The following is a 26,578-nucleotide window of genomic DNA, read 5'->3' as shown; positions in this document are numbered from 1 at the left end:
TCTCTGTCTGTCTGTCTGTCTGTCTCAATATATAGATACTTCCACTATCCTCATGTCATCCAGATTAATTCCCTGTGCCATTGCATGCATGCCTCTATCCATGTGTGTGCATGCCTGAGTATGTGTTCACATTGCCCTGTGTGTCTGTGTCTATGTCTGTGTTTGTGCATGCGTGAGTGTGTGTGCGTGAGTGTGTGTGTGTGTGCGTGTGTGTGTGTGTGTGTGTGGGACTGATGATGGTTGACATCCAGTGAAAATATAAATTTTCACACTTAAATGTTGCCGTATAAAAAAATAACCAGATTAACTCACTCCAGACGAATAGTTTTCTCCCTTGCTTTTCTCTACAGATGACCCATTTGGTAGGGTTAGGGAAAAAAAATCACAAAAAATACAAAATACAAAGTAATTGAATGAAACTCCCTGTACCTGACCCACTGATCCCTCTTCTCACGCTGTGTGTACACCCACCCCCCTTCCTCTCTTCACTGCTCTCAGAAGCTGAGTCACTGTCAGTAACTTCTTGCTGGTAGCTTTCTTCACTGCAGATACTTTATTCAATGTCTTCATCATCCTCGTCGATGTTGAAACCTTCAGTTTGAAGCATTTCAATCCCTTCATCAGCAGTAAGAAGCTGCTGTCGTGATCTAGTTTGCTCAAAAAATTTCCACTTGTATCATTTGCGAGGCCATTTTTGATACGTATGCAGATTAGCTTGTCATGTGGGGTACCAAGGTCAACGGCTGGCCAGCGAGTGTATATTACAGAACCTCATAAAGAAACTTTCCATTCGACCCATGACACGTTCGCAATACCCAGTGTAGCTGTGATTTTTATGCTACCCCATGAGGAAAACGTTGAAAAAATTTTAATTGTCAAAGCCGCTATAGCATTCTGTTGTCCGGACACTACCTTATGTCAGGAACGCTATAGCGTTCCATTGTCTGGAGTGAGTTAAACAAGAGAGGCAAGGCCTTCAAGACTCACTTGGGATATATTTGAAAAAAAAAAAAAAAAAATCTAATCGTTAAAATGTGTTCTGTATTTGTTATTATAAAGCTTCAGGTTAAAAAAAAAGAAAGAAAAAACAGGTGTGCACAACACAGGTGTTGGGGTGTCTGACAGGTGTGTGGTTTTCAGGGGTGCACATCACAGGTGGTGGGGTGTGTGACAAGACAGGTGTGTGGTTTTCAGGGGTGCACGTCACAGGTGGTGGGGTGTGTGTGACAGGACAGGTGTGTTGTTTTCAGGGGTGCACGTCACAGGTGTTGGGGTGTGTGACAGGACAGGTGTGTGGTTTTCAGGGGTGCACGTCACAGGTGTTGGGGTGTGTGACAGGACAGGTGTGTGGTTTTCAGGGGTGCACGTCACAGGTGGTGGGGTGTGTGTGACAGGACAGGTGTGTTGTTTTCAGGGGTGCACGTCACAGGTGTTGGGGTGTGTGACAGGACAGGTGTGTGGTTTTCAGGGGTGCACATCACAGGTGGTTGGGTGCGTGACAGGACAGGTGTGTTGTTTTCAGGGGTGCACATCACAGGTGGTGGGGTGTGTGACAGGACAGGTGTGTGGTTTTCAGGGGTGCACATCACAGGTGGTGGCGGAACCCACCTGGGGCCTGCTGTCCAAGATCATCCTGTGTGTCAACTCTCCTGTCATGGACCCCACCCCCGGTGCCTGGGGTATGTCGGATAACCCTCACTTTGTTGCTGATAGATTTTTTTATATTATTCGTAATATTATCATCATTATTGTTATTATCATCATTTAGTAGAATATAGTACCACTGCTACTACCTCTACTGCTACTACTACGACTACCACTACTGGTGATGATGATGATGATGATAAGGATTTTTTATTATTGTTGTTAGTAGTAGTAGAAGTAGTCGTAATAGTAATATTGTTTTATACTGTGTAACTGCAGAGTGCTACATGTTTTGCAGTGATACTAAGATTATTAAATACATGTATAAAGCCAACACAAAAGATACATTTATAAAAAGTGACATAAAGATTGAGCAATGTTAATTATATGTATTCAAAACACAAATGCAAACACACAATCAAGTCTGTAAAATACCCATGTGCACACATGCACACAGAGTTTGAACATGCTCATGTCTGCACACAGGCATGTATGCACATGTACGTGAACACACACATACGCGCGCACACACACACACACACATACACACACACACACACACACACACACACACACACACACACACACACACACACACACATGCACACACAAACACACACACACACACACACACACACACACACACACACACACACACACACACACACACACACGCACACACACACACATGCACATATGCACACACACTCAAACACATACACACATACATGGACACAAACACACACACACACACACACACACACACACACAGCTGACAAAGTTGGTATGACTGCAGGATTCCCCCTGGTGACGACGGCTCTGCTGCCCTACCTGGTGCACAACTATGAGAACCCCTGTCAGTTGTGTCGGGACGCTGCAGACAACGTCGCTCAGGTCACAGCCTCTTTTCTTGTTGTTTTTAACTCTGTCACCGCCAAGTCTCTCTGTGAAAAATACTTCCCAGTGCCAACTATTTTAGAAACGATGCTCTCACTAACAGGCTTCGGTTTGTGTCAAAACAACACAATGGAGTTGTTCACTTCAGACTGGGCAGGGAGGCACAGATAAGTGACTGTTCTATTGGCAGGAGACTGCCTGCTGCCGTCAAGCTTTGTTACAATGTGAAAAATGGTCATATCAACTTGATCCCTTGATGTCGACAAAAGTTGCATATGGCGATGAAAGAGTACATGAATGCAAACATTTGTGCACAGATATTAACACATACATGCATAGATTATTGGGAAGAAAAAGTAACAAACCCCCCCCCCCCCAAAAAAAAAAAACCCAGATGGGTAGAAAGTTTGTAAATATTACAGGAGAAATGTAACAACATCCCCTGTGCCAGAAAAAGTGTGCATTATGGAAAGGAGTTTGTCTGAATAAAAAAAAGAAAAAAGGGTTTATGTGCCCCACACTAAGAGTCAGTGCAACAACAATACGCTGGAAGTGTACTCAGTTTGTTATCCATTGAACTGGCAGATATTGACGGCAATTGATTAAATGAATGAACAGGTCAAGGTTGCATAAGATGTGTAGCTTTGTGTGACATGAGTTTACAGTCTTCAGTCTTGTAGTCACACCATCTTGCCTAGACATTCAAGTGACTTTGGTGTGTACAGTGAATATATTAAAAACAACAGAAAGCAACATGCCAGCTATTTTTGTTCACATCGTGGTCTTGGTAGCTTACCTATCAGTAGTCACCACTTCTCTAGTGACAGAGCAAGTGTTGACTGAGGCAGCAGCTCAGTGGTTAAAGCACTGCACTTGCAATCTGAAGGTCTTGGGTTTCAATCTTGGTTGTGGCACGTGGAGGGTGAAGGTCTTTGCAATCTCCCAGGTCAACAGCAGAACTAAACCCCATTCAGGTGTACTGGTATACTCATGTATAAATAGAATGTGGATGTTCAGTATCCCGTAATTCATGTCAGCGTTCAGTGGGTGATTGTAACAAGAACATATCTGGCTTGCACAGCCCTGAAAATGGAGTATGGCAGCCTATACTGCAGGTTAAAAACGGTCATATAAGTAAAAGGCCATTGTCACATACAAGTGAATGTGGGAGATGTAGCCCACAAATGCAGAAGAAGCAGAAAAGCAAATGAACTTTACAGTGTGGATAATTGACTGACTTGTAAAAAATGAAATTCTTGCATTGTTTGGCTCCAGATTCGTGTTTTGACCCATTGTAACACCATGATGTTCGTTTGTTCTTTTGTTTAAGGTGTATCCACAGTTGTGACTTCAGACAAAAATCCAGCTCCTCCCCCCTTCCCCCCAGCCCACCCTTGCCTGTCTTACGGCTCCCTTTCCCCTCACTCTCTTTTCAGTTTGCATTGAAAAAGGAAAAAAAAAAAAGAAAAAAAAAAGAATAAAACAGCAGACTTACTGATCTTCTGGTAGATTCACAATAAGAGAGCCAGTGGGGCTTGTACCTAAAACTTTAAACTGTTTCAGTTATAAGCTGATTGTCATACAGAACATTTCCACTGAAGACAGTTTCCAGTTAGGACAGCTGGATCTGCAGAATTAGTGAACGAATGAGACAACAATGTGTGTGTGTGTGTGTGTGTGTGTGTGTGTGTGTGCATATGTGTGTGTGTGCTTGTGTGTGTGTATGTACAGATGTGCAGCCAGCAGTCAGAGGACCTGACGAACCTGGCGACGGTGATGTCGCTGTACAGCCGTGGCACCTTCGGCAAGGACAGTGTGCAGTGGACCAAGTGTGTGGTCAAGTACCTGCTGGATGTCTACGCCTGCTCTGCCCTCACCCTCGTCTCCTTCCTCGTTGAGGTCAGTCCCTGTGGGCCGGAGGTGCGGTGCTGGCCCAGTGCTAACTTTACTCGTCCGCCTAGGAAGCCAGAGAACCTGAGCGTGTGGGACTTGATCTCACACTTTGTCAGAATTTTCTCCTCTCCACTAGACCATAAGTGGTTGTCTGATTGCTATATATATATATATATATATATATATATATATATATGTATGTATGTATGTATGTATGTATGTATATATATATATATATATATATATATATATATATATATTCATTCAGATGAGATGATAAACTGAGGTCCTGAGTAAAGCATGCTCTTAGTACATGTAAAGGAACCCATGGCAACAAGAGAGTTGTCCCTGGCAAAATTTTGTTGTAAAATCCACTCTGGTAAGTAGTATATATGTGTGTGTGTGTGTGTGTGTACGTGTACAGGCATGACTGAAGCATGACACAGGAAACAAATGATGAGCGCCTAAAGGCAGCTGTCATGTCAACTGTAACCAGGCAGGGAGCTTGTTGTGAAAGTGACTCGGTGTCTGTGAAACAGTGAGAGCATAGTCTCTGAGTGAGGACAGATGCTATGTAAGTATCCACATTCCAAAAAGAAAATCCAACAGGTGGGAGTATTTCAGTGTTATAGATTTCCATATCAGCGTTTTGGGGGGGGGGGGGGGGGGGCAGGTCAGAGAGGAGGAGTTAATGTTATGTTTTTTTAATCCTTTATTTCTCTTTGAAATTTGGTATTGAGATAGGCACTGTCAGGTATTGTGTGTGTGTCTGGTGTTGGATATGCTGTGTGTGTGTGTGTGAGGTGTTGGATAAGCTCTGTGTATGTGTGTGTGTGTGCGTGTGTGTGTGTGAGGTATTGGAAAAGTTGTGTGTGTGTGTGTGTGAATGAAATTTTGGAAAAGCTCTCTCTCTCTGTGACAGATGTTGGAAAAGCTCTATGTACGTGACAGGTATTGGAAAAGCTCTGTGAGTGTGTGTGCGACAGATGTTGGAAAATCTGTGTGTGTGTGTGTGTGTGTGTGTGTGAGGTGTTGGAAAAACTGTGTGTGTGTGTGTGTGACAGGTGTTGGAGAAGCTGTGTGTGTGAGAGAGGTGTTGGAAAATCTCTGTTTCTGTGTGTATGAGAGAGAGAGAGGTGTTAGAAAAACTCTGTGTGTGTGTGTGTGACAGGTGTTGGAGAAGGGCCCCCACCTGTACCAGTCGGACATCCTACAGATCCTGTACTGCATCGCGCACTACGTGGACATCAACGCTCTGCCCTCCAGCAGCAACCGCATCCTCAACCAGGAGCTCTTCAACGCTCTCAACAAACACGTCCAGGTCAGATCCTGGGGGTGTGTGGGGGGAGGGAAGTGGTATGTTGTGGGTGGGGTGGGTGGGCAGACTTGATGTGTGTGTGTGTGAGTGTGTGTGTGGGTGATGTATGTGGTTTGTGTGTTGGTGCGTGTGTGTGTGTGTGTGCATAGGTGTGTTTTGTGTATGTGTGTGTCCTACTTGCAGCTTGAGGTATGTATGAATATACTCTGGTGGTGAGGATGAGGTGTGAAAGGTCTTCTGTCCATGAAAGCAAGCATATATGCGTTTGTGAGCTTGCATACGTGTTTGTGTTTGTATGTTTGTGTGTATGTGTGTTGTGTATGTGTGTACACGTTACGATTGCAATGCTATGCACACACATTTGTTTGTGTCCTTCAGATAGTGTTTTGTATAACATTGTTTGCACGAATAATGTGAATATGTGTGAGAGTGTGTGTGTGCTTTCATGTGTGTATATGTGCATGTTGAATGCGGTAAGATCTGAGTGGAGTTTGTGACCATTCTGTTGATGACTTTGCTCTCATCATGTCTGGTATTCAGCTCAGTGACATGAGTCCTCACCACATGAGTGCATGCCTTGCAGTTTTGATTGCATGTCTGTTTTGATCAGATTGTTCCAATAAAAGTTATTTAGATTGTGTGTGTGTGTGTGTGTGTGTGTGTTATAGCAAATGGGATATTTGGTCAATGATAATGTATCCCTGTATGTTGTAACCAATGGTGTACATGTTGCGTTATCCCATGACAATGTATCCCTCCCATGTTGTGACCATTGCTGTACTTGTTACGTTGTTCCACGATAATGTATCCTTGTATATTGTAACTAATATTGTACTTGTTGTGTTATCCCATGATAATGTATCCCCATCATGTTGTGACCAATGCCGTTCTTTTTGTGTTGTTCCATGACAATGTATCCCTGTCATGATGTGACCAGTGCTGTATATGTTGTGTTGTTCCACTGTAATGTATCCCTATGTAGTGACCAGTGCTGTATATGTTGCATTGTTCCACCATAATGTATCCCCATGTAGTGACCAGTGCTGTACTAGTTGTGTTGTTCCACCGTAATGTATCCCCATGTAGTGACCAGTGCTGTACTTGTTGTGTTGTTCCACCGTAATGTATCCCCATGTAGTGACCAGTGCTGTACTTGTTGTGTTGTTCCACTGTAATGTATCCCCATGTAGTGACCAGTGCTGTACTTGTTGTGTTGTTCCACTGTAATGTATCCCCATGTAGTGACCAGTGCTGTACTTGTGTTGTTCCACGTTGACCAGGGTGTGCACTGGAAGGAAGCCCAGAAGATCCTCAAGCTGGCGGTGACCCGGTCCTCCACCCTGGCGGCCCCTCCCCCCCAGCCGTCCACGGTCAGCAGTGCTGCCGAACTGGGGGCCATGTTCCCACACACCTCCTTTGCCGAGACCGAGTGCATCTCTCGCATGCACAAAGAGCTGCCTGGTGAGTGGGCATGGGGGAGTTGTGTGTTTGGTTCTTTGTGAGTGGTATTGGAGTGTGTGTGTGTGTGTGTGTGTGTGTGTGTGGTGTGTGTGTGTGTGAGTGTGTGGTGTGTGTGTGTTTGTACATTGTGTGTGCATGTGTGCATGCATGAGAGAGAGAGAGAGAATGAGGGAATAAATTTTCTTTAACTCACTCCATGCCAAGAGTTTTTGCCCTTGCCAATCCCTGAAAACCCAGGGTTTGTATAGGATGGGGAAAAAAATGTCAAAAAAACAAATAAACACCCAGACAATTGATATTTAGTATATGTATGCAAAGAATGTTGTTCCATATGTGTGCAAAAAATCAAAGTATTTACTCACCATCTTGATGTTGATCGCAGTTTCCATATTTTGTGTATTTTTTTTTAGCCTTTTTGCACCTATCAGAAAGGTACACCAACATGTTTCACATCACATTCTAACACTTTGAGGAACTGAAGACCTAGTGCATGCAATGAAGTATGAACAGGTGGTGAAGAAAGTTGAAATTCACACATACAAAAAAAAATATTGTCTCTACATAATGAAAACCAAAGAACAAAGAAAAAAACTCAACCGGCTGGGTGTTGACTGGCCAGTCAGCTGACAAACCTGGTATGCCAGTGAAGGGATGTGCAAGAGGGAAAAAGGAAAAATTGTCAGTCCAATCACTGGTGAAAACACTTGCAAAATCGTCCGTTTCCTCAGTGGTTTCGTCGTCTGTGTCTGTCTCATCTGCTGGCACATATTCCTCACTTTCTTCTCCATTGTAAACACTCTCTTCAGCGGCCGAATCTACTTCTAGTTCATCGGGATCTGGTTCAAATTCACTGTCCGAAGAATCAACATGATCTCCTTCGACATCAGAGCCTTCAGTTTGGATCATTTCCAAAGCATCTTCGACGCTGAGTAACATTTCACCTCTCCGACCGTGTCGAACACTTCGCCGTGACGCCATCTTGTCAAACAACTTACAAAGCTGACAGGGGGCACGCTTTGTTATCAACTGCGGTTGAGCTTATCGCGACACACACGCAGCGTGTGTGAATGAAAAGCTGACCAGAGGTGACGTAAGATATCACATCTGCTTTTGATTTTCGCATCCGACGCGTCACTCCGACAGCACGACTTTGTAAAATCCAAGTCCGCATATGCGGACATTGGCATCCAACGCTTTCTCCGACGATGTCCGCATATGCGGACAATGGCAGCGAGTGAGTTAATGAGGGAAGTGGAATAAGCAAAATCCAGCTATTTTTTGCATCGGTCCCTCAGGTCAAAGAAAAAAAATCAAAGACATTGAGAAGATAACCAGAAGAAAAGATGACTGCAGTTACTGAAACACAGACAGGGTGCACTCCACAAATGTGTTTACATGTATATGCCTGAACATTCATTGGTTGAGCAGTGTGCTAATTCTTTTTTTATTGCTTGTCGCTGTTATTTTGGGGTGTTAACTAGGAATTTTATGTGTGTGTAAGAGTGTGTATGTTATAGACACTGTGGGGAGCGGGGGTGAGGGGGGTTATACATTGCATGGTCATATTCATGTATCAGAATATAATGTCTGTGTACGCTTCTCTGTGTGTGTGTGTGTGTGTATGGGTGCATATTTGTGTTTATGTGAGTGTGTGTATGTTTGTGTATGAACGAGTCATATTGACCACACCCAGAATTTTCATGTGGATGTTTCACTCATTGAATGTGATGGTTGTGGTCATCAGGCCGCACCCTGGACTTCTCTCTGGACATGACCAAGACCACCATCATCGGACTGAAGTTCCTCAACTCGGAGTCAGCCAGGAACTCGGCAGCAGAAGAAAAGTCAGCAGCCGTCACAGCAGTGGCCTCAGCAGTGTCTCTGTCTCGCAAGCCGTCCAATAATCAGGACATTGACTCCCTGTGGAGGAGGCCTCAGGCGTCACAGGTGAGGTTCAAACATGGGGTGGCGTGACAGGGGTGGGGGCCGAATGGTCAGGGAGCTGAATTGTCGCCCAGGTTTTCTGAGTTCGTTCCCTGGTTTTGGCACATCTGGTGGGTTAATGGTGGAGATTTTTCCAATCTCCCAGGTCAGCTTGCTTGCAGACCTGCTAGTGCCTGAACCCCCTTGAATACACATGCAGAAGATAAAATACACATGTCAGTGATTCTATAAATCATGTCAGCATCTAGTGGGTTATGGAAACAAGAAAATACTCAGCATGTAAATCTCTGAAAATGGAGTATGGCTGCCTTCATGGCAAGATAAAAAATGGTCACACACAAAGCCACTGGTTTCCCAGTGAACCTTGGAGCTGCAGGCCATGAAGACAGAAGAAGAAAGGTTGAGTGGTGGATGGGGGGGTTGGGACACATGTACTTTGGGTGAGAAATCATGCGAAACTGTTCAAGAATAAGCAGCCAGGTATTTATATCACAGGTAAGTTTTGTAGTATGTGTTCAAACAGGCAGCATGGGTTTTCTTTGGTACAAGACAAGACAAGACAAAACAAGATGCGTTTATTTCAGGAAATCCCGTGGGGGCACATGAAAATGTAATATATTTCATTTAACTTACACACATATGAATAACATTTGATATTGTGCTTATTTTGTGTGTGTGTGTGTGTGTGTGTGTTGTAGGCTCGTACACGAGAACGTTTAGTCAACCTGCTGACCTGCTTCGGTCAGAGGGTGGGACTGCCCAAGAGTCCGTCGGTATGTGTCAGTCTTCTTCTCCTCCATCTTCCATGTGTGTTGTGTGTGTGTGTTCACAGTGTGTGTGTTTGTGTGCACATGTATGTTCACATCTGTGTGAGTGTTGTGAGAGAGTGAGAGTGTTTGGCAGAGAGAGAGAGAATTTTTTGTGTGAGGCAGAGAAAGAATCTGTGTGTTAGTGTGTATGCATGTTTTTGAGTGTGTATGTGTTTGTGAGCATGTGTGTGTTAGTGAGAAAAATAGTGTGTGTGCGTGTGTGTACATATGCATGAATGCATTTTTACATATATTATGTGTACAGCACATTTCTGGTACTCCAAGTATGTTTGTGTTTCGTGTGTAACTTTAAAAAAACAACAACAAAAACCATGTGGTATGTGTGCATATTTTCCTTGTTTCCTTGTGTCTGTATGTGAGTGAGTAAATGTGTTGCAGTGGTTCTTGCCTCTATATCTATGGATTTACATTATGTATATTTTTGTGTGCATATTTCTTTAATAATTCTTTTTCTTTTCTTTTTTTTTTTTTTTTTTTTTTTTTTTGGTTGTGTTTCCTTTAAAGAACAACGACAACAAAATTGGCACTGATATGCCTTCTTTTCAGTTGTACAACAGAATAGGTTGTATTGGATAATTCACACAGTCAGTTCCATGTCTGTCTTCTTTTTATATATATATATATATATAAAATAATTTTCCTTTTTATAGATTTGTTGAGGGAAAAGGCATGATAGGAATTTCAGGTAGACGAAATGTGTGTTGTATATAAATGCCCCCAGCCAGCCACACCCCCACCTCTTTTCCCTCACCCCACAGACATGTTTTGTGTTGTAGTATGATAAGTCCTCCACTCCTCCCCACCCCTCCACACCCCAACCCACGTCTTTTCTCTCCCCTCCTTAACTCTCTCCATACGAACGGCGAAAGAGACGACGTTAACAGCGTTTCACCCCAGTTACCATCATCAAAATATTGCGAGCTGAAGGCTCTTATACTGAAGAGGTGAATGTTGACAAAGATACCACAATTCTGATGACGGAAGCTAAAGGTTGGGTCATTCAGACACCCACTGGACATCCGAGGGGTCTGTGTAGAGGAGAAGAGAGGACTGGCCGTACTGAGTGAGTTGAAAACAAGTAAACAAAGAAACACTGCTTTGATTCAGAACGGACTTGTCCCGTCTCGTAGGATGGACTGACCCATGTTCAGCCTCTTCTCCACTTCAGAGTTCTTATTTGGATATTTGCTGTGGAGGAAGGTGGCGGAATGGTTAAGATGCTGATCTGTCAATACAGGGCCTGTGAGGGTCTGGGTTTGATTCCCAGTCTCGTCCTTTCTTCTAAGTTTGACTGGAAAATTTTAACTGAGCATCTAGTCATTCGGGTCAGACAAAAAGAACGAGGTCCTTTTGCAGCTCGTACTTAGTGCACTGAAAAAGAACCCATGACAACAAGAGTGTTGTCCTCTGGCAAAATTCTGTTGAAATCCACTCTGATAGGTACACGAATACATATGCATGCAGTCAAGGCCTGAATAGTACATTGGGTTATGCAGCTGTCAGGCATCTGCCTAGAAGATGTGGTGTAGCATATATGGATTTGTTTGAACGCAGTGACGCCTCCTTAGGATACTTAAACTGAAACTTATAAAAAAAATATATATAAAACGGTGGGGAGGATGGTGGTGTGCTCTTGAGCATAATGACATTCCAGTTTTCTTTTATTCCTAGCAATTTTATACAATAGTTTGGAACTGTTTTTACTCTTTGCATGGCATGGAAAGTAAACTTTTACCTTGGTGCTGATTTTTTTTTTGGGGGGGTGGGGGGGGTGGGGGGGTGGGGGGATGAGGGGGTGTACCACAGATTGAGGTATGTAAACTAGGTCAGTGGATTATCTAATCTGTTAATAATATTGATGGGGAGACAGTGAACCCCCCTCCCTCCTCTCCCTCCCATCTTGTCTCGCTGACCTGCCCCCTACCCCATATCCCCAACCTCATGACTCTCTAGTCACAGTTGTGTTGCTTTAGGTTTCTCCCGTTGCATTCTTTGTCAGTTTTGAATGGCTTTTGTCAGTGTGATGTAATGTCTGGCACTGTGATTGTGGGTATTTGACAGCTTGTTTCTAGATACAGTGGTCACTGGTTTGTTGGTCTTTGTTGATGTGTTTTGCTCATTTTGTGCTAGGTACCTTTTGGATTGATTTTTTTATTATTTTTTTTAACAGCAGATGCGATGTAGTGTGTAAAGATGAGTCTGCCCACTCTGACGTCACCTTGAAATAGAAACACACATGCAAGCACAAATTCTCACACATGCACACACACACATACACAGTAGCTGTTGAAGTGCAGAAAGGGAATGCAGAGTCGTGACACTCCCTCTGCGGGCAGAAGACAGAGGTGTGTAAACAGAGCCTCCAGGTGACTGGCCTGGGTGGACAGATAACAGAGCATGACACAACAACACATTGATGAAGCACACAACAGTACATGCCTCAGCTGATGCTGTGCAGGCGTATCTTGATAACAGCAGCAACAACAATAGCAACGGCTCAGCTGATGCCATGCAGACGTATCTTGATAACAGCAGCAACAGCAATAGCAACGGCTCAGCTGATGCCATGCAGACGTATCTTGATAACAGCAGCAACAACAACAGCAACAGCTGAACTGATGCCATGCAGACGTATCTTGATAACAGCAGCAACAGCTGAACTGATGCCATGCAGACGTATCTTGATAACAGCAGCAACAACAACAGCAACAGCTCAGCTGATGCCATGCAGGCGTATCTTGATAACAGCAGCAACAACAACAGCAACAGCTCAGCTGATGCCATGCAGGCATATCTTGATAACAGCAGCAACAATAATAGCAACAGCTCAGCTGATGCCATGCAGATGTATCTTGATAACAGCAGCAACAATAACAGCAACAGCTCAGCTGATGCCATGCAGACGTATCTTGATAACAGCAGCAACAATAATAGCAACAGCTCAGCTGATGCCATGCAGATGTATCTAAATGACAACAACAATAGCAACAATAATGACGACAACAACAACAACAGCTGAGCTGATGGCATGCAGATGTCTTGATAACAGCAGCAACAACAGCGGAGGTGATGCCATACAGATGTATATAAATAGCAACGGTAACAACAATAATAACAAAATCAATGCTTTTGTATAATTTGATTCTTAAGTGGGATATCAGCATATATAAGAATTGTTTGATCAGATGGTCCAGACAAGACAAGGGAAGACAAAACTCTTAATTAATAAGGGTTAAACATAAGCTTATTTGGCTTTCTTCAATGCTGCCCTCACCAGGGAGGGGGCAAAGAAAAGAAAAAAAAAGGGGGGAAAATGCGTGGGGTGTGGGAAGAGATAGAGTTAATATATGTAAAGTAAGAAACAAAGTTCACACTCGTCCTTAAAAAAATATGAAAGTAATTATCAAAAGGAAGATGGATAGAGTTACTAAATATAAAGTAGTAAACAAAGTTCACACTCTTCCTTAAAAAAAAAGATTAAGTAAACAAAGTTCACACTCTTCCTTAAAAAAAAGATGAAAGTAATTATCAAAAGGAAGATTTGAACACTTAAAAGTGAGATGTGGTAAGGTCAGGAGCACAAAGAAAAACAAGAGAGAGAGATGGGGTAGGGGAAAGACAGGCTACACTTACATTGTTCAATTCTGTTTGGATTTTTTTTTTTTCAAATTTCACCCGCATATCACCCTCATTTGCCCAGTTTCCCCCATCCCTCCATTCATTCACATCTCCCACCCCTTCTAACCGATAATACTCAAATGTATTCATAAATACTTTAACAAAATGTCTTCAATCACCGATATGTGTGATGGGACATTAAACAAAAATTCCTCCTTACTTTGTTCAGTGATTAATATCTTGTACTTTTTTTTTCTTTTTCTTTTTTTTTTTTTTTTACTTATATTTTGTGTTGTTACATGGACACATCACATTTTGCACCGGTGTGTGTGTGTGTGTGTGTAAGTGCGTATGTGAGCATTTCAGTGTGTGTGGTGTAGAAATGTGTAGGAAGGTGTCGTGAGCTTTTGTTGTGGCGTGTGTCTTTAATGGGCGCTGTGTGGTTACCTCTGCTAGGACACAATCATTAACAAGGTAAGCCGGCATCTCTGTGTCCTCGCTGGCGCAGTGGAATCCAGTTTCCCCCTTTTACCACTCTTTTTTTTTTTTTTTTTTTTTTTTAACCATACTGCTGCCTTCCTTTGGTGTTGTTTTCTCACACACCGCCCTTCTCTTTTGTTGGCTGTTCTCCTGTGTTTTGATGAGTTGTTTGGTTTGGTTACTTGGTTTTGTTTGTTGTTGTTTTTTGTGTGTGTATTCGGTTGGTTTCTTACTGTCTGTGACTGTTCAACGCTTCGGTCATGATTTGGGTTTTATGATGCAGTTGTTTCGCAAGGCATCCGCTCTTCTTTCTCTGAACTCTGTAGCAGTAATGGGTATTGTTGTGTTTGTGTTTGGGACAGTTATGTGATTGTAGCTCTTACTTGCAAGATATGGCTCAGAACAGAAGCATGTATGTTCGTTATGTGAGCTCTTTTGAAGCGAAATCAGAGTTAAAAATTTCTTTGGGAGTGGAGGGGGGTGGGGGGGGGGGGGGGGGGGGGGACAGAATTGGTCTTAGGCTTGCTGTCTTCATTAGGTTTTTCAGTATCAGAATTTTTACTAGTTTGTTCAAATATGTATTGCAGTATTCAATACAGGGAAGAAACAGAGATTTGTTTAACAGATCCATGGTTTCATTGGCAAAAAGTTAAAAGATTAAGTTTATGAATTGATAGCGGTGGTGTTTCTTGGTTGTTTGGTGGGGGGGTTTTTTTTGTTTGTTTTGTTTTGTTTTTTGGTCTGGGGTTTGTTTTTTGTTGGTTTTTTTTTTTGCTTATGTATTTGTAGAAATAAAAAAGAAAACAAGCTATCAACAATCTTCAATATATCAGTGACATATCAGTAACATATATAATAATAGTCAGTAACATATCTATGTTTATATTTATAAACTGAATAATAACAGGTGATTGGAGGAAAACAGTTGCAGGTAATTATACACACATATACATGTATTATGAATATTATTTTCCTGGACCCATAACCCCGTAGCCAGGAGTTGGTAAGACTGATTGTTGCTGACAGTGAAGTGAAATAGCATGGTCACATCTTGGATCAGCTGATTTCAGTGATCATCAGATTATGTGCCAGTCAGGACTGTTCTTGAGAAAAAGAAAAAAAGACAGTATTACATATTCTCTGGCTGATCAGTAAAATCTCTCTGTGATTGAATTTGTGGAGTTTTATGAAAAGATCTTTTGAAATACTACATAATGTATGATAATTGTATCATGTGTACATTGTATACCCATATGCACATGTAACTCTGTGTCCTCAGTGACTGTATAAACACAAGCTTGTTGTGTAGACCATGTCATTGCCACTGCCTTAAAATTAATGAAGTGAATTAACAGTTCACTTCCACTGAGATTTGAGCATGGCTGAATTCGAGTATGTTGAAATATGCAGTCGAACTTCATCACCATAATCGCTTGTGCAATTGATCTGCTGCATGTGTTTTTGTTGTTGTTTTGTTGTTCATTTTCAAAATAGCCATGAATGATCAAACACTGTGGACAAGAATGGATGTGATGATAGTAAACAAGTGCTTAACGTTCTGACATGTAGTTGTTGCTGCTGCTGCTGGCTGTATGACTGTTCTTATCCAGCTTGTTTACCCTGAAGCCAAACATATACCATGCAGTGTATCCAGTCTTTATCTGTCTGTACCCTGCCGCTGTATGTACTGCATGCAGTAAGTACTTTCCGTGGTTTCCTTCAAAGTGGGACTTGTGTGTAGCATCTCTACTGCCTTCCCTTGGGGGACTTGATTTGACTGTTCCCAGGGAACAGTGGGAACTGATGCTGGGTTTGTTGTGACTTGTGTTCATGTATGTACTTCTTGAGGATGGTTTCACTGGGGACTGGGCACAGTTCTTTTGTACTTTTTTGATTGATTTAATCGTTTGTTTCTGCTTCAACTTTTTCATTTTGTATGACTTTTAATTGTCATTTGGGACCAACATGAAATGTTTTCATGAGTTTTGTATACATGAGAGTTTAGTCAGGAGTTGAGGATTTAGGATATCCCATTAATTTTGTTCTGAACTTTGTAATTACTTCGTTAGAATAAAGTGCAGGTTTTGTTATTTGAAGAGAGCATAGTATTAGTACATGCTATTAAGTTTGGAGAAACAGAATTATGTGTGTTTATCTGTGTGTGTGTGCGTGTGTATGTGTGTGTTTGTGTGTGTGTATGTGCATGTGTGCGTGTATGTGCTTATGTAGATACATATGCACAAAAAGGTCAAGCAGTAGTGGATGCATGTGTGTGAGAACAGTGAATCTGCTCAAGTACAGTATGTGAGACGAAAAGTCAACCTCTCCACCATTTTCTTCCTCGAAGGAGAAAGATGAAGTATCCAAACCTGACTTGGTGAACAATCATTCAGATGAGACAATCAACCAAGGTCTCGTGTGCAACATGCAGTTAATGCACATGAAAGAACTCATGGCAACAAAGGATCAATCCCTGTAGAACAGAATAACAAGCATTTCCAGAGGGAAATAAACACCCATGCAGACAGAGAAATGGAAGAAAAAAGGCGTGGTGGTAATGCACACTGGCAAAATCTGACCTCTGGAAGAGCAGTCCAGATTTCACACAGAGAAACTGTGATGAGACAGGAATATTATAGAAATGTATTACCAGTCGTATGCTTAACAACTGACTGCTTGCTTTCATTGAAGCAGGGGCTTTCCAGAACATCTCTTGAAGCCCACTGTCCATACACGTAGCAAAGTAGTGTTGAAAATTGAGCATTACTGGGTTATGGTTAAGTTTCATCTGTCACTTTAGTGTACAGCATAGCCAGAGATGTGAGTGGTGGTTGGTTTCTACCTCTGTCTTTCTTTGTCACTGGTCTTGTTTTGCCGCTCTCACTGGCCTGAAGTTTAACACTGTAGTAAAAGAGCCGGCCTTGTGGAGTTAGTTGCTGTCCAGACAATGAAGAATCAGACTCATGCCTTCTGGATGAAGAGTGCAGCAGTCTGCAGAAGACGGTAACTGAGGGGTGCAGACTGAATTCACATCAGTTGGTGTGACTGGCTTTTTCACACATACGTGTAGGGTTCGTCAACAGACATTGCATACTCTTGACTGACTTACATTTCATCAGCTTTTGGAGTCATTCTGCTGGAGAGAAAAAAGAATAAATTCATTTGAAGAATTGACTTCTTTACTTTTTTTCTCTCTTTTTAAACATTTTTTTAAATTAAAAAAAAAAATTTTTTTGTCTCCTAAATATATATATTTTTTTAATTTTCTCTGTCTCCTTTCCGGTCTTTCCCTTTTTTTTCAACAGTGTTGAGTTTATGTTAAAACCAGGCAACCTGGACAAGTGAAGGCATTCTGCCTGCAGAGCTGTTGGTCTGTAACTGGGATTAGCAAACCCAGCAGGTGGAGGAGGGGCTCAAACTGAAACAGAAAGCTGAAATAAAAATAAATCAGCTGATGCTGATGATGATGAAGATCTGTCAAGTGATTCAGGGGAAATGATGTGCACCTTTTTGCCAGAAGATGGATCTACTTTACTAATACCGGTTTGCAATATCGGTATAATTATAAATTTTATCATCTAGATATCTGAAAGTATGAGTTATCATAACTGTATGGATCTAAAGTGTAGCAGTATAATTAGAAGTTTGACGTTTTTGTTATTTTCCGCGACTAGTCTGTTGGGTAGTACTGAAGGAATGATATATGTTATGTATGACCATTATTGACATGCCCATTTATTGTCAGATTTCTCTTACATGATACTTTTTGATGTGTATGGGTCGTGTGTCCCAAATGTATTCAGTGTATTAATTATTCAAATATCAGTGTCCAAAAATAATATTCAGAGTTATGATAATTCTTTCGTACACACCACTAACATTATCTGATAAACAGATACCAGCACATTATGTATACTGTGTACTTAGTCTAATAATGAGATATGTAATGCAGATTTTTGTGTAATGCCTTCCTTCCTATTCTTCTCATAGGCTTTGTGATGTAAATTTCAGAAATCTGTAGTTCTCTTTTTAACTTTTTAAAGCAACATTCCCTGTGCCTTCCTGTTGTGGTTTACATCATGTTCCCTGTTGCTGTCTGGGAGGAGTCTGAGAGAACAAGAGATCTCATTGGTGGAGGATTTGTGGCAGCTTTCAGTAACATGCATTGAATTGATTTTCTCTTCCTGTTTTATCTCTCCCCCCCTCCACCCCCTATCTTCCCCCCTGCTCATTCTCCCCAACCCCTTATCTTCCTCTTAGATTTTGTTTCTGGATTTATGAAATGGGATTTTAAAAATCTTTATTAGTTTGATGATTTGCATGGTCATATGCATGTGTGTGAGTGGAGACTTGAGAGCACAATGATTTGCTGAAGAGAATGATCCACTCCAGTTTTTCTTTTGTTTGTGGCACTGATTTGTGTGAATGTAAAGGCCCCTTCTGAAGGGCTGGGCAGTCAGATGACTGGTTCTGTGGTTTGTGTGAATGTAAAGGCCCCTTCTGAAGGACTGGGCAGTTAGATGACTGGTTCTGTGGTTTGTGTGAATGTAAAGGCCCCTTCTGAAGGGCTGGGAAGTTAGATGACTGGTTCTGTGGTTTGTGTGAATGTAAAGACTCCTTCTGAAGGACTGGGCAGTTAGATGACTGGTTATGTGGTTTGTGTGAATGTAAAGGCTCCTTCTGAAGGGCTGGGCAGTCAGATGACTGGTTATGTGGTTTGTGTAAATGTAAAGGCCCCTTCTGAAGGGCTGGGAAGTTAGATGACTGGTTCTGTGGTTTGTGTGAATGTAAAGGCCCCTTCTGAAGGGCTGGGAAGTTAGATGCCTGTTTCGTGGTTTGTGTGAATGTAAAGGCCCCTTCTGAAGGGCTGGGAAGTTAGATGACTGGTTCTGTGGTTTGTGTGAATGTAAAGGCTCCTTCTGAAGGGCTGGGCAGTCAGATGACTGGTTATGTGGTTTGTGTAAATGTAAAGGCCCCTTCTGAAGGGCTGGGAAGTTAGATGACTGGTTCTGTGGTTTGTGTGAATGTAAAGGCCCCTTCTGAAGGGCTGGGAAGTTAGATGCCTGTTTCGTGGTTTGTGTGAATGTAAAGGCCCCTTCTGAAGGGCTGGGAAGTTAGATGACTGGTTCTGTGGTTTGTGTGAATGTAAAGGCTCCTTCTGAAGGGCTGGGCAGTTAGATGACTGGTTATGTGGTTTGTGTGAATGTAAAGGCCCCTTCTGAAGGGCTGGGCAGTTAGATGACTGGTTCTGTGGTTTGTGTGAATGTAAAGGCTCCTTCTGAAGGGCTGGGCAGTTAGATGACAGGTTCTGTGGTTTGTGTGAATGTAAAGGCTCCTTCTGAAGGGCTGGGCGGGCAGTTAGATGACTGGTTCTGGTCAGCCCTCAGTGATAGGAAGATGAGGCAGGTGGTGGGAATGTGGCTCAGAACATTTGGCAGGAGTGGATGTAAAAAAGACCTTTTTCTGTTATACAGTATGTGTGCAGGTAGTATTAGAGTTAAAATGGTTATAACAGCTGCTTGGTGCTGCTTTCTGCTCTATCTTGAGTCTTTGATCTCTGTTTATCTATCAGCCTTTTACAGTTCCTCTGGCTCAGTCTATCTGTGCACACTTTCAGATACACATAAGTATGTGCGCACGCGCGCACACACACACACACACACACACACACACACACACGCACACACACACACACACACGAAGATAAAGTGAAGCACCCTCATTACCTAGAAACAACTGGATGCCAGACAGAAGATAAAGTGAAACACCCTTAGTACCTAGAAACAACTGTATGCCAGACAGAAGATAAAGTGAAACACCCTTAGTACCTAGAAACAACTGTATGCCAGACAGAAGATAAAGTGAAGCACTCTCAGTACCTAGAAACAACTGTATGCCAGACAGAAGATAAAGTGAAACACCCTTAGTACCTAGAAACAACTGTATGCCAGACAGAAGATAAAGTGAAGCACTCTCAGTACCTAGAAACAACTGTATGCCAGACAGAAGATAAAGTGAAGCACCCTTAGTACCTAGAAACAACTGTATGCCAGACAGAAGATAAAGTGAAGCACTCTCAGTACCTAGAAACAACTGTATGCCAGACAGAAGATAAAGTGAAACACCCTTAGTACCTAGAAACAACTGTATGCCAGACAGAAGATAAAGTGAAGCACCCTTAGTACCTAGAAACAACTGTATGTATCAGACAGAAGATAAAGTGAAACACCCTCAGTACCTAGAAACAACTGTATGCCAGACAGAAGATAAAGTGAAGCACCCTTAGTACCTAGAAACAACTGTGTGCCAGACAGAAGATAAAGTGAAACACCCTCAGTACCTAGAAACAACTGTATGCCAGACAGAAGATAAAGTGAAACACCCTCAGTACCTAGAAACAACTGTGTGCCAGACAGAAGATAAAGTGAAGCACCCTCAGGTACCTAGAAACAACTGTGTGCCAGACAGAAGATAAAGTGAAGCACCCTCAGTACCTAGAAACAACTGTGTGCCAGACAGAAGATAAAGTGAAGCACCCTCGGTACCTAGAAACAACTGTGTGCCAGACAGAAGGAGGAGGAGAAAACGCATGGGAAGATAGCAGATTGAGGATGGTTGTCATACTGATGATGGCTGACGTTGTCATGGTGACGGTGTGTTGCAGGTGATTTTCAGCCAATCCAGCGACACCCTGGACCACCAGCAGAGTGTGGGATCCAGTGGCGAGGAGACCTCGCTGCCTGATGCCTCTTCCAGTAAGTCTGCCGCCACACCATGGCTGAAGGCTGCAGTGCTGGTTTTTGCCCTCAGATGGCAGTTTAGTCTTTTGTTCCAGACTATGACTCTCAAACTAGGTGGCAAGATTGCACTGGCTCTCAGTGCTGCAGCCTTTGGGGCTTGTTAGCCATAGGGGACCATCCCAGTGTTGCCTGCCCTAAAGCCCTCTCGGCCAAGAGAGTTGGGATGTAACTTGCACAAGAGACTGCACCATGATAAAACTTAAGCTCAGAGAGCCAGAAGAGCAGTTCCCTCCTCTGTTACTCTGATGGTCAAAGTCTATCATACAGAAACTGAATGCTGTAGTGGTGGTTTGTTCACACTGATTCAATGCACAATGGTGCTGCCTAGATTTGAACCAAAGTTCTCAAGGATTCTCAGGGTGGGCGTATGTTGCTCTAGCAGTTTGAGTATTGTTCCCATACGGACTGATGGCAGTGACTCTCACGCTGGAAGTTCTGTGTGCACGTCTGGTGCTTGAACCATGAGAGAACAGGCCTGGGCATGGGTGTATGTAAGAGAGCATGTGTTGTCAATCATAAAAATAACATATTTCATGCACAGACGATTCTTCTACCTTTAGTATTTGGAAGCCGCTGTGATCATGCGAAAGCTATTTACTTTCTTGCGTCAACAGATACATGGTTTGGCAGGGATGCAGATCACACACACACACACACACACACACACACACACACACACACACACACACACGCTCATGACAGGGATACAGATCTCACACACACACACACACACACACACACACACACACACACACACACAAACCCACGCACGCACACACTCATGACAGGGATGCAGATCACACACACACGCACGCACACACAAACAGATGCGCGCACACAGACACACACACACTCATGACAGGGATGCAGATGACAAACACACTCATGACAGGGATGCAGATGACAAACACACACTCATGACAGGGATGCAGATTACACACTCATGACAGGAGTGCAAATCACACACACACACACACACATACACACACACACACACACACACACACACACACACACACACACACACACACACACACACACACAAAACAGGGATGCAAATGACACACACACTCATGGCAGGGATGCAGATGACACACACACACTCATGGCAGGGAAGCAGATGACACACACACACTCATGGCAGGGATGCAGATGACACACACACACTCATGGCAGGGAAGCAGATGACACACACACACTCATGGCAGGGATGCAGATGACAAACACACTCACGGCAGGGATGCAGATGACAAACACACACACATGGCAGGGATGCAGATGACACACACACCCATTTTACTGCGACCCCCCCCCCCCCATCAGTGAGACCCTATGCCTGTCTGCTGTGGAGTGCCCAGTGACCTAATGCCGTCATGAAAGCATGATGTGTTGCAGACGATACCTTGATGAACGACAGCAGTGGCAATGAGCTGATCGTCACCTTCAAGGGATTCGACTTCCTGGACAACGAGCTGAACGAGGAGTCAGAGGTGACGTGTGTGTGTGTGTGTGTGTGTGTGTGTGTGTGTGTGCTGTGGGAGTGGCCATAGTTTGTTTATTTTTTTCCACATTTTTGTAATCCTCTGTTGGGCATAGTACCTTCCTGTCCTGTATGATAACATTAGTCAGCCCGTACACATGTAGCCGCATCTTATGTTCACATAGCTAAGTTTTATTCTTTCAGTAACTCAGGTCAGATAAATATGATAAGTCATTGCTAGTTATCTCCCATGGGGCAAAGTGTGTTCAGTGACTTTTTTTTTTTTTCAAGTTAAAAAAAAGAAGAAAAAAAAGTGGATTATTTGTTCAGTGCTTTGGTCAAAATTTAGTGGAATCTTTAATATTTTAGTCCAAATCTAGTATTTAGTAAGTTAGTTGATCATCTATTACTCTAGTCAAAAATGTTGATTATTTAGCACTATGGGTAATTGTTTATTCATAATTGATTCTCACGTCAAAATTTGGTTGATTATCAGTTACTCCAGTCAAAATTTTAGTTCACCGTGCATTATTACTCCAATCAAAGATTTGTTCATGATCTACTCTATCCAAAAAAAACAAAAAAAAAAAAAAAAAAAAAAAAAAAAAGAAAAGAAAAGAAAAAATTGCTTTACTCTTCACCCTGTTTTTATTTAAAATGAAAACAAAAAAACAATGTAAGTGGTTTTGTGGCACAGAGAAGATTTTTGCTCTGCCGGCTGTGTTTTTATTTTACATTACAGCACAAAAAATCTGCTGTGTTTTCACTTAGTTTGACAGCACAAAAATACACACGATTTTGTTTTAAAAATCATGATTTTTCTCTTTGTGCTTTGTTTCCACCCCCCAAATTAATGACTTGGCACTAGAAATCAGATTTTGGTGCTTTTTTTTTTTGTGACGGAATATGTTTTATTTGTGTATATGGCTTACCTCCAATCCTCCAATATTAATTATTTGTACAACAGTGGGCAGTGGATGACCTGTCTTGGTATCTCATGAATAATCATTTGAACAGAGCTGAGGATGCTGTATTTGATTACCATTGTGTAAACTGGCATGAGTATGTGTGTGTGTGTGTGTGTGTGTGTGTGTGTGTGTGTGCGCGCATGTATGTTTGTGTGTGTGTGTGTGTATGTGTGCGTATGTGTGTGTGTGTGTGTGTGTGTGACTGAGAAAGTGAGTGAGTGTGCAACTGTGTGTGTGTGTCTGTGTCTGTGTGTGTGACTGAGAAAGTAACTGAGTGTGCAACTGTGTGTGTGTGTGTGTGTGTGTGTGTGTGCACATGTGTGTGCATGCATGTGCATGAGTGTAGAATTGAAAGAGAGTGTACACTGTGGCATGTGGTGATGAACAGGAAACAGGTTCCAGTAGAGGAACTGTTTGATGAGTATGTGTCAGTGTGTGTTTTTGTGTATATGCATGTTCTTGGCATATGTGTGTGTATATATGTGAGAGAGAAAGAGAAAGAAAGAGAATGAGTGGGGGTTTGGTGGGGGATAAGTTATTGGGGAGAGATGGATATTATTATGTGGAAGAGATAGAGGTGAATGTATGTTAATACATGGATGAGAGAGGGAGGGATTTATCTTTTGGTGATTGTAATGAAAATGGGGTTCATACACGTTTGTTGGTTTTTTCAAGTAAAAAAAAAGGACATGCTCTCTTTTTCATGCCTTGAAAAGAAAATATTTTCAGTTTCAGTTCCTCAAGGAGGCGTCACTGCGTTTGGACATATCCATATATGCTGCACCACATCTGCTAGGCAGATGCCTGACCAGCAGCATAATCCAATGAGCTTAGTCAAACGAGTGTTTGTATGTATATTTGTGTACACATCAGAGGGGATTTCTTCTGTAGAATTTTGCCATGGGACAACACTTTGGCTGCCAAGCGTTCTTTTTCAGTGCACCAAGCACATGCTGCACACGGGACCTTTGTTTATTGTCTCATCTGAATGACAAGACGCTCAGTTTGATTTTCCAGTCAAACTTGGGGAAAGAGGGTGAGAATGGGACTCAAACCCAGGCCCTCATGATCACTGTGTGACAGATAAGCATCTTAACCTTTCGGCCACATTCCTTCTTTTAGAAATGATACAGGTTTGTAGCAGTTTTTAATGTTCGCTGTATGTTATTGAAACATGATTGATATGTTATTTCTGTCAGTGATACAAAAAAAGAGCAACAAAATGTTCTGCCTTTTTAGACTTAATAAGTAAAATAATTATTTCAAAAACCTGAATCCCAAAGGGATCTTTCCTATTGAACTCGCAGTTCTCTCCTGTATAACAGATAACAGTTCAGAGAGCATGAGTCAGCACTTAAAACATGCCTTTGATATGGGTTTCCAGTGCAGTGCTGTGTGTGTGTGTGTGTGTGTGTGTGTGTGTGTGTGTGTGTGTGTGTGTGTGTGTTGCTTTTGATGTTTTAAAGACTTTTGGAAAAGTTTTTAAAATCTTGTGACCAGAAGCCTGGAAGCGAAAGACCTTACTGGAGCTTCATTGAGTAGATCTGCCAGGTGTTTCACAGTATCTGCAGACAGTAATACCATTTGGTAGAGTCACTCAGGGAAAGTGGCAGTGTGTGCATTTAGAGTTTACACACCTGTGGGAGAGCAACACATTCACTGCTAAAAGTACGCAGTGTGCTTGAATGGCAAGTGTTGTAAATGTAGCTTTGACCAACTTTTTTTTTTCTTTTTTTTTTTCTTATCTGTTCTCATTATAATTTCTTTGTCTTAGTTCTGTTTTGTACACACTGTACCAAAGCTGGGGCCATAGACTGGAACCCTCACGTATGATCATATACTGCTGTACCATCCTCTCTTCACGCCTTGAGTTTCAGTGCATATTTTATTTTTCCATAGTTTCTGAATCTTTGGCTGTCAGAGATTAAAAAAATATAACCACCTGTATCTTCCATCAACATCACAGAAATTAAATCTAGTTTATTTTGTGATTTATTTGTTCTTTTTTTTCTTCTTCTTTTAAAGCAAAGAAAATCTTGTCACAGATATATTCAGTATAAGAAGACTGTTGCCAGTTTGGATGAATGGAAAAACAGTAGGTTGTGTCATGAGGAGACTTTTTAGAGCTTTGATATCATAGCAGAGTATGATAAGATAATATATAAATGAAAAAAGAAGAAAAACAGAAAGAAAAAAAAAAGATTCTTAAACTATGGCTGTTGTCTTCTTTTTTTTTTTTCTTTTTTTTTTCAAACAACTTGAAATTATTTCTGCAGATATCCACATGGACTTTGGTAGGTGTCAGTAGCCAGGGTACTGAAGGGTGTTTAATTGCAGAGGGATGTAGCTGTGGTGTGGCGTGGCCCCCTGTACCAGCACTGTCCTGCCCTGTAGATGGACCACTGGGCCCATGTTGACCTCTAGCCATACACACTACCCACCCTGCTTTACCTGTTATAGTTACTCTTGCAATGTGGCCGTCAGTCTTTTTGCCTTTGTTTCATTTTGTTTTGTTTTGAAGTATTATTTGCGTTTTGTTCGTCCGATGACTCATTCTGTTTTGTAGAGAGTTGGTGTGTTTGTGCGTGTGATGATCATTTTCTCCTTCCCTCCCCCCTCCCCCCTCCCCTCCCTGTCCAGTTTTCCTTCTTTTAAACAACTGTTTTGTTTAATTGTTGTTGTTGTTGTTTTTGTTTTGTTTTGGTTTTTTGCTGGGTTTTTTTTTTGGCTTGTTTTCAGCCTGACATGCCGCTGCTTTCATAAAATGTATTTTATAGTGTTTGGGTTTTTATCTCGGTGTGGTTGGGTTTTTTTGTGTGTGTGTGTGCTTTTTTTTTTTCTCTCTTGGTGTGGTGTGCTCTGACTACCCTTCCCCACCTCCCCACTCCCCACTTCCCTCTTCCTTTCCCTCCCCCATCTCACCAGTTGTTCTTCAACCCCTACTCCTGTCACTCATTCTTTCCACCCGTTCCTTTGTAAGGGATTCACTTCACTGTAGAAAAAAGCCTGCTGTTTCAGTGGCATACCTTTTTTGGTCTTTTTCTTTTTTTTTTTTTTTTTTTTTTTTAAAGAAGAATAACCTTACGTTGTCTGTCCATGTTTTCTGTTGCCCTTGTTTTACGTGTAACGGTAGATATTTGTTTGGGTTTTTGTTGTTTTTGTTTGTTTGTTTTTATTAGGTTTTTTTTTTAGGTAGGGATTTGTATCCATGATGGTTGGATGGATGTTGTGAAGGTGATGGTTAA

At 42.1% G+C, this 26,578-nt stretch overlaps 1 protein-coding gene across 6 annotated transcripts in view; it reads left to right on the top strand.

The window, feature by feature from the left end:
• Nucleotides 1–26,578, top strand: part of LOC143299059 (protein furry-like) — a 119,819-nt gene that overhangs the window by 66,925 nt on the left and 26,316 nt on the right. The window contains exons 43-55 of one of the 6 annotated variants that reach the window (XM_076612154.1): nucleotides 1,359–1,373; nucleotides 1,592–1,679; nucleotides 2,441–2,538; nucleotides 4,273–4,440; nucleotides 5,606–5,755; nucleotides 7,033–7,213; nucleotides 8,958–9,160; nucleotides 9,856–9,930; nucleotides 14,062–14,079; nucleotides 14,993–15,016; nucleotides 20,750–20,840; nucleotides 22,281–22,375; nucleotides 25,610–25,627. In XM_076612154.1, the coding sequence (XP_076468269.1) occupies nucleotides 1,359–1,373; nucleotides 1,592–1,679; nucleotides 2,441–2,538; nucleotides 4,273–4,440; nucleotides 5,606–5,755; nucleotides 7,033–7,213; nucleotides 8,958–9,160; nucleotides 9,856–9,930; nucleotides 14,062–14,079; nucleotides 14,993–15,016; nucleotides 20,750–20,840; nucleotides 22,281–22,375; nucleotides 25,610–25,627 (1,224 nt within the window). Of the gene's footprint in view, nucleotides 1–1,358; nucleotides 1,374–1,576; nucleotides 1,680–2,440; nucleotides 2,539–4,272; nucleotides 4,441–5,605; nucleotides 5,756–7,032; nucleotides 7,214–8,957; nucleotides 9,161–9,855; nucleotides 9,931–14,061; nucleotides 14,080–14,992; nucleotides 15,017–20,749; nucleotides 20,841–22,280; nucleotides 22,376–25,609; nucleotides 25,628–26,578 lie in introns of all 6 variants that reach the window. The other 5 variants (XM_076612153.1, XM_076612157.1, XM_076612156.1 and 2 more) reach the window with 5 other exon arrangements.

This window comes from Babylonia areolata, chromosome 24 (genome assembly GCF_041734735.1).
Source record: "Babylonia areolata isolate BAREFJ2019XMU chromosome 24, ASM4173473v1, whole genome shotgun sequence".
NCBI classification, from domain to species: Eukaryota; Metazoa; Mollusca; class Gastropoda; order Neogastropoda; family Buccinidae; genus Babylonia; species Babylonia areolata.
The sequence above is the reverse complement of the archived record's forward strand: the minus strand, read 5'-3'. Positions and strand labels throughout refer to the sequence as shown.